The 13794-nt window shown below is 43.6% G+C and overlaps 1 protein-coding gene across 5 annotated transcripts in view; it reads right to left on the bottom strand.

Moving 5' to 3' along the window:
* Positions 1-1185: 1185 nt before the first annotated feature.
* The window catches only part of ZDHHC3 (zDHHC palmitoyltransferase 3), a 33693-nt gene continuing 21084 nt past the window's right edge, over positions 1186-13794 (bottom strand). For 3 of the 5 annotated variants that reach the window (XM_086742844.1, XM_086742845.1, XM_086742846.1), the window contains exons 6-7: positions 13035-13165; positions 1186-4575 (exon numbers count right to left, since the gene is read on the bottom strand). In XM_086742844.1, coding sequence (XP_086598970.1) covers positions 4333-4575; positions 13035-13165 — 374 coding nt within the window. In that variant the 3' untranslated portion in view covers positions 1186-4332. Of the gene's footprint in view, positions 4576-8950; positions 10327-13034; positions 13166-13794 lie in introns of those variants that run through there. The other 2 variants (XM_086742847.1, XM_086742848.1) reach the window with 2 other exon arrangements.

The raw sequence follows: 13794 nt of genomic DNA, 5'->3' as shown, positions 1-13794 counted from the left end.
TAATTGTGATTCAATAAAGGTTATTAAAATCGACTGTGTGATTGGCTTGTATGGTATCGCCTGGTTGGGATGGCTCGGAGCCTGCAGGGGGACATTCCCACCCCAGGCTCGGGATTGTAGCTTGCGAAGGTGCCGGCTTTGGGTGTGAGCCCAGAGAGCCTTTTGCAGGCCCTTGGCTGCCCAGGCTTGCAGCGCTGTGGTCCTATATGGGAGGCTACACAGGGACCTCACCGTACCATGGGCAGCCGTGCAGCTCAAGGAACATTTCAAGCAAATCCCTCCTGGGCAATTCCCTCTCCCTCCCACCTAGCCAGCTGGGGAATGTACCGGCATGTGCCCTTTTTGGCTTTAGATAACAAAAAGAGCAAACTTGGCTCAGTCTCCCCAAACACCATTTTTCATACATCTTCCTTCCCTCCCACCCAATCTCTTTTGGGGATTCTTGGGCATTTTTGGAAGAAGTACCATTTCCAGCAGCATTACCAGTGCTTTCCTGGAAACGTACAGCCTCTGTCCTTCCTCTTCCACTCTGAACGCTGCTGGATCACAATGTGGGACCTGTACAGCCGTGTACATCTGGAGCTCTTCCAGCCAAAGTCACACGGAAGGAAACAACAGCTGTGCACAGCTGGAGCACACCCAGCCCCGCCACTGAGCTGCACACCCCAGCACCTCCTGAGCCCACCAGCGGCAAGGGACAGCTCTGCTCCACAGCATCACCAAAACGTGGCCAGCAGCACGCAGGCGCTGGGGCTTCCAGCATTTCTGTGAGGAAAGAGAAAATCGAGCCACACAGTAGTGCAGGGGTTTGTTTATCTGAAAGTCCAATGGTCAAGCATTAGGGCTGTAGAGTGGAAAAAAGAAATGGCAACTATGCCTGGTTATGCGCCATCTCATAAAAAGGAAGGAGGAAACAAAGGGAGGAGAAAACAAGGTTTTGACCACTTCCTTGTGTTTCAAAGATTTGGGGAATTCCCAGAGGAGCACCCAGGCAGAGGTTGGGCTACAGAAGATGGTCAGGGCACCCTGGCCCCTGCCACCCCTCTGCCCGTGGTGTGTCCACGCTCCATGGCAGCGCTGGGTCCCCACAAGGGCCGGGAGTGGGAGCCCCTCTCCGCAGGCAGAGGGGACGGATGGGTCCATGCACAACAACCACGAGGAAGGGAGGAGCAGGTGGTCTTTGGCAGATGGAAAAATTAGTTCTTTAATAAGTACAATAGCAACCAGAGGCATAAAAAGGAGTTACAAACAGCAAAATATATATTTTTAAAGACATGTAAGTTCTTTACTTGCATAGAAAACACCAAAGACACCAAACAAAAAGTAGAAAATTGCTATTTACGTCTGTCATGACCCTGTCTATCATGTAATAACACCTCACGCCGGAGCAGCGGTGGGATCTCCAGCGGACTGCAGTACACCGACTGCTCTTGAGTCACGCCGTCCTCGGGGCCTGACGAGCCGGTGGGGATCATAGGAGCATGGCCTGGAGATGAAGGCACGATTTAACGGGAGGCAAGGAGCGTGTGGAGGGAAGACAGTGAGTTTGGTTTCAATGTCATGAAAGTCACATTTGGTCTCAAGCTACCAGGTAGTCATTAAAGAAGGAGGTTTACGCCAGAGCTGCGGACAAAACAGATTTTTCTGACTTGTGAAGACTTTTGCAATTTCTGATGGTTGCCACACTATACTGAGACAGAGGAGATACACCAAAGGGTATGTGCATTTTGAGGAAGAAGAGGCAGATGAGGGAGATCAACAGTCAAGAGAACCAGAACAACCAACATGTTGGACAAAGGAAGTCACCCCACGAGGTGTTGGGAGGTACCAGAGCCAAGGCTTGGCTGGCTGCCTACGGCTCTGCATAGGGCACAGGGACGCATTCCTGTCTCTCACTTGGACAGTAACTGCACTGTGGGAGGAGGGGAGTCAGTTATTCTGGCTCTCCCCTGCCTCTTCACACTGCTTTTCTATTTCAGCTATTAAAAAACAAACAAACAAACAAAAGCCCAGAGATGCCAGCACCTGAGGAACAACACAAGAGGTGGGAAACAGAAGCAAAGGATGGCTGTTCTCACAATGAGGTGAACCGGATTCGAGAGTGAACCTGCTGTCTCCATCCATGCCTACCTGAAACCACCTAAGTGGGGTCTGCATCCTGAGAAGCATCACCAAAACGCAGCATAAAGGGGTCTCACCCAAGCTGACATCCCCATGCACCTGCTCAAGGTGATTAATTCACCATTAATTAGTTTCTCCCCCCTGGACCCCATAGCACCATTCCCACTCTGCGGACACAGCACTGGAGGCAAGGACATTTATTGGATGCAGAGGCCAAGCAGCAAGCCAAAATTAGCAAACATGAGGTAAAAAAGGTACTCTTCCTCCTGCAACATCCCTATTGTTCCCTATAGGCAATCCCTTATAGATCTACATATATCCCTGATGTCCCTTTCCTGTGGGATGCGGACAAACATAGGCCAGTGCAGAGGCAGGACAGCTTCTTCCCTCACTGTCACACTGCTGCACAGAGCACAGACATGAGTTTTTTCTAAATCTATTTCTCATTGACAAAGAGGAGACCATCCAGAGGGGATAAGGGATGACATGACTGCTTGGAAATACTCCCTGGATTTTGGCCAAGCTGTGCTCCTAACAGTCACTGCACTCTGTTCCCAGTTCCTTTGTCAGGAAAAGAGACTGCTGTGGCAGAGGACAGGGCTACAAAAGAAGCTCATCCCTCCATGGTAGCCCTGAACGTCACACCACTAACACATATTAAGATGCTTTTGGGGGGGAAAAAGGAAAAAAAAATCCAGTACAAATTCCATTTGGTATTGCTTCTATAAATAATAAAAAAACAATCTAGGTCTTTCATAATACCATGCTTTCATCCCCCAAACTCCTTTCTCCTGCTTTCTACAGGAAGCAATTATCTTTGGTCCATGTTCCAGGGGAGGGGGAGATGTTAAGCATGTTCCTGTGGGGGGAAAAACAGGAGCATGTTTCCAATAACCTGCAAAATTACTGACAATTCATCTACGGGAGATGACAGGAATAAAAAAAAAAAAAAAAAACCAAAACAAACAAAACCAGTCTAAATTAAAACTACACTGACATCTGCAGCACGCCAAGGGTTTGTAATGTATCTGAACGCAGCAGCTAGCACTGCCACCTGCAGCGACACCTTCCTTGAGCGATGCATGTTCCTTCCACTGGTTCCTCAATGTTCACCAGGAGCTGGCTGCAAAATTAGTGTAAGGAAACCCTGAAAAATGGCAAGTACTAATAGGACGATGTTAAACATCAGTGAGATTAAGAGACAATATTAATTCTTAACTAACTCTGGCTATTGAGGGGAAAAGGGAAAGAAAAAAAAAAAAAAAAAAAAAAAAAAGAGGGACATCTAAATTAGGCAAGTCAAAGCAAGAGAGCCAGGACCTCCATCAACAAGGTCTCACGCCTTCCTCTCTTCTTTGACCACAGAAACAGCCCCAGTGCCTGGCCTATACCAGCCCAGCCAGGCAGCTCCAGGCTCCACAGGGCCTGTGCGCTAACGAACTGCAGCCCCTGGGTGAAAGCTTCCCCCCGCCAGCAGCTTGACAACCTGGCCAGTGCCTGCTCTCGGCTGTGCTGGCCACAGGTGAATCCTCCTGCCAGCCCGGTGCCACCACCGGCTGACTGGTCTCAGCCACGCACCACCAGACTTGGGTAGCCCCACCAGGACAGAGGGTTAAAATTTACCTCTGGAGGTATTTCAGAGCCCAAAGGAATCAAACCCAGGGTGAGCTCGCCGATCTGCGTATCTGTACCCCGCTATCCCACCTCTGCTAAGACCCGAGCACCAGCAGCTTTCATAATCCAGAGGCAGCATCCATGGGATGAGCCAAAAAGGCCGCATTTTTCAAGAAAACCTTTAAAGTTGGGCTAATCTGGCCATTGCGCAGGGCTTATCATTTAGCCCTCCAAAAGGCTGTAAGAACAAAAGATTAAGCAGACTCCTTAGGATTGCACATTTCTGGGAGCTGGACCAATCTATCCAACAATTAGAAACTTTCCTTAAAGGCCAAATAAAAAAGCTCAATAAAGTAGTTGTCACAGGTCCGAAAAGGAGCTTATGAGTCTCATCATTTATAAAGCTTTCTCTGAGATTTGCATTGCTTCTGCCAGTGCTGTACCTAACTTCCAGATAAATACTCCTGATTTTTTTTAATGCACCAAAAATATGTTAAAAAAAACAACCCCTTAAATCTCCAGTACAAGTAGTTATTAAAAAAAAAACAAAAAACAAAAAACTGAAAGCTACTCTTGACATCTTGAAGGACGCTTTGCTTATTCCTGTAACACTTGGAGGGCAACATCTCGAGCGAGAAACTCCTCGATTTCTTCTTGGGTCATTATTGCAGATGCAGGAGCTGCTGCCACCGCTGCGGTCGGCGCTGGGCTCTCACAGTTCAGGTTTGAAAAGGGATTGAACCAACCCAAGGAGAAGGCACCACCGAATGCCAGCTTCATTCCTTCCCAGCCGCTGATCCTCTCCCAGGTCGGTTTCTGATTTTTAAGACGCTCGATACCCTGCAAGAAGAGAAGAGTTTTGGGTCGTCTCACGTTTATAGCAGGTATTTGCGCGCCACAGCACGTGCAAAATTGCCTATCTACAGTCGGGGCATTGCTCGGGATTTAGTTAACAATGAAGACAGACATTCTGGTTTCATCCCCAAATTTAACAACAAAATCCTAAAGCAAGACCAAATGCATGGACAATCTGAACCTCGGTGACTCATTTCGGTACAAGCTGCTATTGATTTTTATGGTAAAAAGACGGCTTTTAAAAAGCCATCCCTTTTGGAAACATGGATCTCTTTTACTGATGCTTTTTTAATTCCTCCAAGGAGTAACAAAATACAATTAACATTTTAAATTCCACCTTATTTGGGCATTTTTACAATAGCTCAGATATAGGCAAAATACTGCGACTTTTCCCAGTGATCAGGAATTTACCACAGCCATTTCTAGGCTTGTCATTAGAAGCCGACAGAACAGCAAGTTTATTTTGTGCCAGTTAAGAGCAAATACGGAAGAACACAATTCCCATTTAACATATCGTCAAAGACACATCACAATGCAAGCCAGATACCCGCTGGGACACGAGGAAAGCTGTAGAGGTGGAAGAGCTCTCAAGGCGGGACCGGAGCCTTCGTCAGTCACTATTCTGATTCATTCTCTCTCCAAGAACATCACTTCTAGTAAAGCAAACATTTTTATTGTATTTAAATAACAGATCCATCAAATTTGAGCTGTGACATCATCTTCTGCTAGACTACTCCATGTATAAATAAGGAAGCAAGAATTATTTTTTTTAAAGGCTACCGCTACGTGAAATAGGGCACAATTTTTTATGCCCATCCTCTGTCTCACGTAAGGGAAGAGTCAGATCTATGACTGCGTATGATACATACACTCATGATGATATACAAGTGACCACATCGAAACTCTGTTCTCAGAGAAGGAAGAATACTGGATCCAAGTTTTGAGACGCTCAAGGAATGGAAAAATGAGCAAATTCAGTTAAAACCATTTAAAAGAGCAGCTCTTGAAGAGCTAGATGAAAAATAACACTTCTCACGTTCTAATTCTGCAGATTTTTCCTAATGACCCAAAGAACCATTTCAAAACTTTGTGGGAGGGGAAATGAATACACGCGACAGCTCAGCGGCATCAAAGCTGCACTCACAGTAAGCCTTAAAAATAACATGACATCTTAATACAGCAGCAGCTTGGTTTTGCAGTAACATTGAGTCAGTACCAGCAGGCCCGGGAGAAAACACACCATAAACCAGAGATTTACGTGCAAAGCTTTTGTGAGCTTCATTCACACCCCGTTTCTCGTGCTGACTTGCGAGAAATCCAGCAGTGAATGTGCACAAAGAAATGACGCAATACCAAAGGTGAAGTCTTTGGGGTTGCAATTTCAGGCAAAATTCAAGCCCTGAAGCACTAGCGTTGCAAGATGCATGCTGAGCACAGGCAGCGCGTCTCTTTGCACTGCTTCCAAGCTTGCAAATGAGCAATTTTGACTTTTCCAGGGAAAAATCACTTGCAGCCTCTGACCCCTTGGGAACGAGGCACTTGGTGATGCCGTGGCTAGTGCCCATCCTTATCTCCCTGCCGGACAAGCTGGGAGAAGGGCAGTGCTCACGCGTGGCAGAGCAGAGCCTTGGCAAAGCGTTTTAGCCGTACCATGCACTTTTTCTCTGGGATACTCCAGCTCCAGTGCCCCGCAGCCACGCAGCCAGGAGGCAAACGCTTCTGCAGCTTAAAGCAGAGGAAGACCTTCGGTTGTCGGCTGCTCCTTAGCAAACTGTAGAGGTTTCTAACATGTTAGTAACAAACCATCAGTGCAGTTGCAGCTTTTATTGTGTGAGTATCTGGAGAGAAGGAAAACAAGTAGCATGGAGCAGGAGGAGAAACACACTCCGAGCATTTAAACTCTTCCCTCGCAGTACAAGCCTTAAACCTGGCCTCAGTCCTATGTGTAATCCGGTTTGATCCCTGCTGCCATCTAAATCAGGAATCAAGATCTTGGACACTTCCCAAAAAAAACCCCATCGTTCACCTGCTCTGAACAGTATCTGCTAAGCAAGGCGATAAGCAAGGTCAGGCTGAGGTTGTACTAATGCCAGATTAGGGAGCAGTTAATCAGAGCAGGTGTACTTTCTCTCTCCCAGTCTGACCTCGCTAATCCCTCCAGTGCACGTATTGGAAATGGGCAGAAGTTTTAAAAAATTGTATCCTGGTCTAATTTTGGCTGCCTGCCCTGCAGTCAGTAGGGTGTGAGGTTTCGCCTCTAAAAAAAAAAATTAAAAAAAAATTAAAAAAATGTTTAATGTTTACCCCAAATGTCTCACCATTATTTTAGAAAGTGAGAATTTTGTATTTCAAATTACACTAACAGCTGTTTCTTTTTCCAATCATGCAGCTACTACTTCACTTTCAAAAGTGCTCAGAAAGCATCAGAACACGTACACAGAGAAATACAAAACACCAGACATCCCCATTTCAGTAAGAAGTACAACATTGCAAACGTGGGGACAAGGAGACAAGGTTGACCTGTTACCATCGTGACGCTGCAGGACATACCCCATTTCTCCCACTACTGCCCTCAGTATCTGCTCCTGCGCAGCGCCAGAGGAGGATGCCGGGCTGCGTGGCCTGACCCAGAAGCGATCTGCAGGACAGCTCGTGCGTGTTAGAAGAAATGCGTTAACTTCTTTTAATACACTTTTAAAATTCAAACAGAAAGAGCAAGCAGAAGAGGCAAGTATCATAACAATTTGTCCGTTAAGGGGATACACAGGAAGCATTGCTATCAGAAATAATGATGAAGGCAGACTTTCCTTACAGCAGCTCCTTGCACTCATTTCTACTTGGAGCACCACTTAGCTTTTTCAAAAAAAGCAGCACCTTGCCTTTGATAAAGTTTGTCTTTCAATTTCTCTTGGCTGTGCTAAAACAGAACTAGCACCTGAATTCAGGCAGTCCTGTCTGAGAAAGTAATTTCCATGAGCAAATTGGTAAGTCTACCTTTTTCATATTAATACTGACCCACATCATTCAAATTGCATCAAATGGCACCACTGAGTCATACAGTGCAAGTAAAACAGAGGATCCCCAGTTACCGAGACACGCACACCACAGGTACCCATGGACATTTCTGCAAGCTGTCACGACGCCTCATTTAAAACGAGAACAGTTTGACTGAAAATATCAATGCTCTATAAAGCTGTTTAACAATTTGCATTTGTTTGAAACAAGAACCGAGTAACCACACGTTTTTTCACAATGGTAAAAATATCAGAACAACATAACCAATCTTGCTCCAAAATGCATAGTGAATAAGGGTTATTAAAATACACCAAAACCGGAATGTGCACCAGTAGAATGTATAATCAAAACAATTTTTAAAGCAATGAACTGTATAGACAGATGCATTCACTTGTTAATTGCCTAGGTGACTAAAGCCTCTCCCCGCAATACATTTGATTTTGCAGCAAGACAGTTTTAGGGCTGGATTCTCTACCAGTTGAAGTTACCACCTGCACGTCCCTCACCGGCTGAACTGATCCTGGCTAAAGATCCAGCCCTTAACTATTAAGCTGGGAGCATTATGTGAAAAACACCAGTGCATGCTAAAATCAGAGCTACGTATTTACTTACAATAGCTTTCCACTATCAGCAGTTATCAGCACTATCAAAACAAAACCTAAACTTTTCCTGAACCTTCCTTAATGAAGAAAATGTGTACGCAAAGGCCACGTTTCCTTCACAGAATCTTCCCACTGGGGCACAAGTGCAGCCTGTGGCTCCCTCCATCAGATTACCACACACTCCGGATGAACTAACCCTGAGCAAGCAGGACTGCAGAGTCTGTTTACACAGCAGAGCAGTTACTGACTGCCTCTTCCAAGTGGTGAAATAAAACCCATGATTGACAGATCAGTATACTACTGATTAACTCATTTTTAAACTTAAAATTTAAACATTCAGTTAATCAACCTTTATATGCTTCTGTCTGCTTGTGTAGAGACGTGAAAGTTCAGAAAACCATTACAGATTTTTCCCAGCATTTGAAGTGAAGAAAGAAAATAAGAACAGCAAACAAGTTTTTTGGAAAAGTTTTATTGCATTTGTTTTCCATATGGAAGCATTGACAGATTGAAAAGATGCAGCATTCACATTACTTCCAAAATGAGACATCCATTAAATTTCTCCTTCCCTGATTTCCCTCACTTCCCCCATGGCTTTGAAGCAGTTTAAACAGGTCACTTTCCAAAAAAAATACCATTTTATTTTAAACCAAGGAAACAAAAGATTCCTTGGAAGTCATGGACATAGCTGATTTGTATTTTTCCTTTGTTTGCAATTCCTTTGATGAGCCCATGGGAGTCATGATCCAAAAAATATAATAAAATTCCTGCCTAAACACAAGATGGCAGTTGTAGTTATGAATGGTTTAGCTCTACCCGTTTTTGGAATGCCTTCTGTCCCTCCCACTTTCATAGTCACACAGTTCATAACAGTATGCATGCTCCTTACCATCAATATTTCCCAGTTTAAAACACTTACACATACGTGTCTGTATGTTTCCACACATGCACACATATGCATAAATATGAGAAAAGATTTACAAAGCTCTAAGCCAGGGCAATGCTAAGAATCTAGAATCAATTACCCCGATACATGTACACACTCTGTCAATATTAGTCTTTATAGTAATCTGGGCTTTCATGTCAGTTTTCCATATTAACACTGTTTAGCAGGCATCGCTCTAACAGCTCATTTACCAGGACAAACATACACAAACAAGATGATTCTGCTATTCTAAACACTTGAAAATTCGATTTCTTTCTTTCCTGCAAGTGTAAGGCATTTAATAATCCAAAGAGTCTTCTAAATCTGCAGTTACCCTAAGTGGGCAACAGTTTCCTGCGCACAACGGAGGGAACAGATAAAATAATGCCAGAAAGATGGAATCAGGTCTGTGGCTGGAAGGAAAAAGGAGGGTGGGGTGGGAATTGGTGTTGGCAACATTTGTTTTAAGTACTTTAACCGTACGCGATCACCAGGTCAACTGGCTCTCTTGCTGTGTTGCATTCTTGTCTTGCACCTTTTGGTAAGTGAAGTGGCTGCTTCCCTGTTCAAGTTCACTTATGAAAGAGCAATGTGCTCCTTCAGGAAGTCCAAAGGTGTCTGTGTAGGGCTGTTGGCACTCATATGTCTTCCACAGAGCTCATCACAGTCAGGAGACAGCATGAGAATCTACTCAGACGAGGTGGGTCACAACAGAGAAAGAGGAACCCCTCCACATTAGTTATGCCATACAGAAAGCAGAGAGAAACAAAGGCCAGTAAAGTTAACAAGATAAAAAAGAAAGAAAGAAAGAAAAAAAGAAAAGAAAAGAAAAAAAAAAAGCAGCAGCACTTTCAGCCAGAGATACAGAATTATCTAAAATTGTGGAATACAGGGCTTTTTTTCTCTGCAATTATCAGCCATTTAATAGACATTAAAAAGTTTGTTTAGCTTTTTGCTTTAAACATTCATGGAAAATTTATAACAGTAGTGCTGTAATATGTTTCTATTTTAGTGGAAATGCTGGTCAGGAATTCCTCAGACCACATACTGGTACGGGTCTGCTTTTCCTTGGTCTGGTGTTGCGAATGGGCTAAGCCATGCTATAGAGAACGGATGGCCAAATACTGCTTTCATGTTCATCCATTTTGTTTTTTTAGCCCATCTTCTCTCTTCCTTTTTCAACTGTTCTATTCCCTGAAAACAGAAATATCACATTTTCAGTCAAACACTCCAATTTTGTAGTTCTGGATTTGGGGAAAGGTCTACTTTCAGTTACCCCTTATCCAAAGGATGGAGCAAGAAAATAAAAATGCATCTACACTGTCTTTCCTTTGCTTCTCATTGCTTTATACTAAGAAAATATTAAGGATAGAAGGTATTCCTTGGAAATAAAATTATTTGCATTTTGTTCAGGCCTAGATATTTCATAAACCTTAAGACCTGCCCTCCAATTGCCTCTTGATGTCAATTAGAAAAATCCCACCACCTAAAACCAAACAAAAACTATGTGCTTTAATGGCTGAAAGTATTATGTGCTCACCAGATGGAAAAGTTTTAGAGGGAACCATTATAAGCTTGCAGACCAAAAAAAAAAAAAAAAAAACAAAAAAAACCCCACACCCCAAAAACCAAAAGATAATCTCTATAATGTTCCCAGATTCACCAAGCAAGTTCAGGAAATGCCCATGGCTCAGTGTAGCTGAGTCTACCTGGTTGCCTCTTCATGTTTCATTAGAATCACTGCTAAAACATGCATGGACTGACAGCAGGGTAAAGGGGTTAAATAAGATACTGATTTGATAGAAATCATTGGCATTGTTTAGTAAAGGTTAGAGGGAGAACAAAAATAGGCCATCAAGCAATCAGCTGAAACATTCACTAGTTGATCATTAAAAAAACCAAAATTATCTGTGTTGTGTCTAAAACCCACAAAGCGAATTTGGTCTTTAAGGAAAGCTATGCCTGGCTGCCACAGAAGCAAAATGAATGAGTGCAGTCACTGGAGAGCATCACTCTTCCATGGGCAGCAGCAGCAGGCAGATCACTCTGTTCTTTGACTTCAGATCTTTTGCAAGGTAAGCTTCTCCCGACCTACACGTCTCTCCCATGCTACTGATTAATGCACTGTAATACATCTGTGTGTCTCCAATTACTGATTCTGGGAGCTCTGCAGAACACAACATGGGCCAACTGCAAGAGTTGTGCTGATCCGTGGGAAATGTCACCTCTAGAAACAACAACAAAATATCAGGGCTCTGGATCCCTTCAGGCAGAAAGGCACCATCCCAGTGGGACAGGGTACACAAGACGGGCAATTAGGTCTCCAAGTGACTGGAAGAGGAAGGTGAGAAAGGGCAAGACACAGCCCTATCTCTAAAATGTGAAGTAAACCACTGCGAGACCACACCAGGAAAAATTTCACCTGGAAATATTCCTCCGCTCAAGAGATCGCTTGTGAGACACAGCTAGCTCAGTGCTAGCAAATCAACGACAAGATGTTCCACTGAGCCAAATCCTTACTGGTACATATTGAAAAAAAAAAACAAAAATGAAAACCCACAACCCAAGAGGGGGAGATCACATTTCACTTTTTATTTTAGACTGTAGCATTGTTCTTTTAACATCTGTGAGGTCCCAAAATTTGATGGGAAGGGAAAATTGAGGGACCTATTTGGGTGCCAAGCTGTCCGAAGCAGCTTCTACAGATTCTTGACAGGTTTCAAAGACTGAGAAATTGATATTATTATTTCATAGACAGCATTCCTAATTTACACACTTAGTGATAAACTCAAGCTCAGCAGGATCTTGTTGTTCTGTACGACATGCTGTACTTCTTCCTGGGGCTCTCCCCAGCAGAAAGAACAGCTGAAGTCTTCCTCTGAACACAGAAGAGCCACAGCATGAACATCAGCCTCTTGTAGAAGCCAAGCATTAAAAAAGTACTGCAAAAAAGACTCAGGAGTGATGGGCTCTTACAGTCTATAATGCCAGTGATAGCTCTCCAACGGCAGCAAAAAAAATACCTAACTGGCCACGGGCAAACAAGTGAAGCGGGGAAAAAAGCTAAAGGAGGCAGGGGAGGAAATAAGAGTTGTCACTCTTTTAAGACTATTGCTTCTCTTCAACAACTCCAGTTAATTCAAGTATCTGAGCGTGCTTGGTGAAGGCCGGCAGTACTCACAAGTGTGGGAACATCCCCAGGAGTCACCAGCTCTATCTTTACAGAAGTGGGCAAATGCAGGGATATACGATGGACTGCAACACTACTACTGTAACCTCTACTATGCCATCTTTGAATTGACATGGTAGCTTTGCCACAGACTGTACCGAGCAGGTTTCCATGAGCCTACTCCACTCCCTTTTCTTTCTCCCTCTTGCAAGAGTTTTTGAACTGTTTAATAAACAGCTAAAATTGGAAGTCTTCTAGACTAAAAGGAGTGTGTGTGTATACACGCACACACATATATATATATATATATCCCTCCCCCACCTACTCATCTTGGCTTTCCAGCACATAAATCTGTAAATAGTGACACTAGGGAACACTGTCTGAAATTCAGACAATATCAATGTAAAAGCACTTCATTAAAGAACAAAGGTTCTTGAATCCACAGAGACAAATACTCTCCACAGCACAATCCCAGTTACCACCGCCTACCTTACCAGAGCTACTGTCAACACAGCATCCCAGCCAACACAGAGGTGTACGCTCTACTTCTCACAGTAACCTTCAGAGAGCACAATGCAGCACTGTGCTAGCTCACTTTATTACACTGGATCTTTCCTCAAAGGGTACACATACAGGAACTCCCCATGCAATGAGGCAGAAGCCTGTAGCTCTTCTCTCTTTATAAAAATAGTGAGAGAGACAGGATAAAGGAGAGAGTGTGTGAGACACCCACCGTTTCATCAGTGCAGATGGAGTGTACTTGGGTCCCAAACATAACCGAGGTGAAGATGAGAAATAGGAGAGCCTCGAAACACAAGAGGATGAGAAGAATCACTGTAGTTGGTGGAGAGAAGGAACTGCATTCTGTGAAGACAAAACAACAGAGTTAGAAGGGGAAAGATCAGGTAATGCAGCAGCTGCAAAACACCTGCTAAGCCATGAGTTTTCCATACTCAAACTGTCAAAATAAATTATATGATTACCATTCTCAAAAAGGTGCACAGGGAAGCTCTGACATTCTTGAGGATATTCAACAATGAAATGATACTCCTGTAAGTTTAAAAGAAAAAAAAAAAAAAAAAAGGCAAAACAACAACAAACCCTGCAACACTTCAAGAATGCAATTTTCTTTTCCACTTAGGTGTTGCCCCAGCAGTTTTTCCACAGTGATAAAGTTCCATTAGAAATCTCAAGTTGGTGGTCAGGACACAAAGATGTAGCACCAACATAAAACCAGAGTATGCTTCCTTTCATAACTGCTCTAAGTCATAACCTAAAGAAGGGCAGATTAAGCCTAATTCTTAGTTTTCCTCAAACTCTATACTGCAAACTCAGGCAAGAGCTGAAAAAATCTGAGAAGGTAACTATAAAAGAGGAGCAGAAGAAAGGAAGAGTAAGGAAAAAGTTACAGAGCAAAAATCAGTGTCGAGTTGAGTGTCATAACTGTTAGAACATTTCCAGATTTTACTGTAATCCAAGGATGAGCATCACCA

The sequence above is a fragment of the Chlamydotis macqueenii genome, chromosome 2 (assembly GCF_036417535.1).
Source record: "Chlamydotis macqueenii isolate bChlMac1 chromosome 2, bChlMac1.mat, whole genome shotgun sequence".
Classification (NCBI taxonomy): domain Eukaryota; kingdom Metazoa; phylum Chordata; class Aves; order Otidiformes; family Otididae; genus Chlamydotis; species Chlamydotis macqueenii.
Note: the sequence above shows the minus strand (reverse complement) of the source record. Positions and strands in the feature narration are given on the sequence as shown.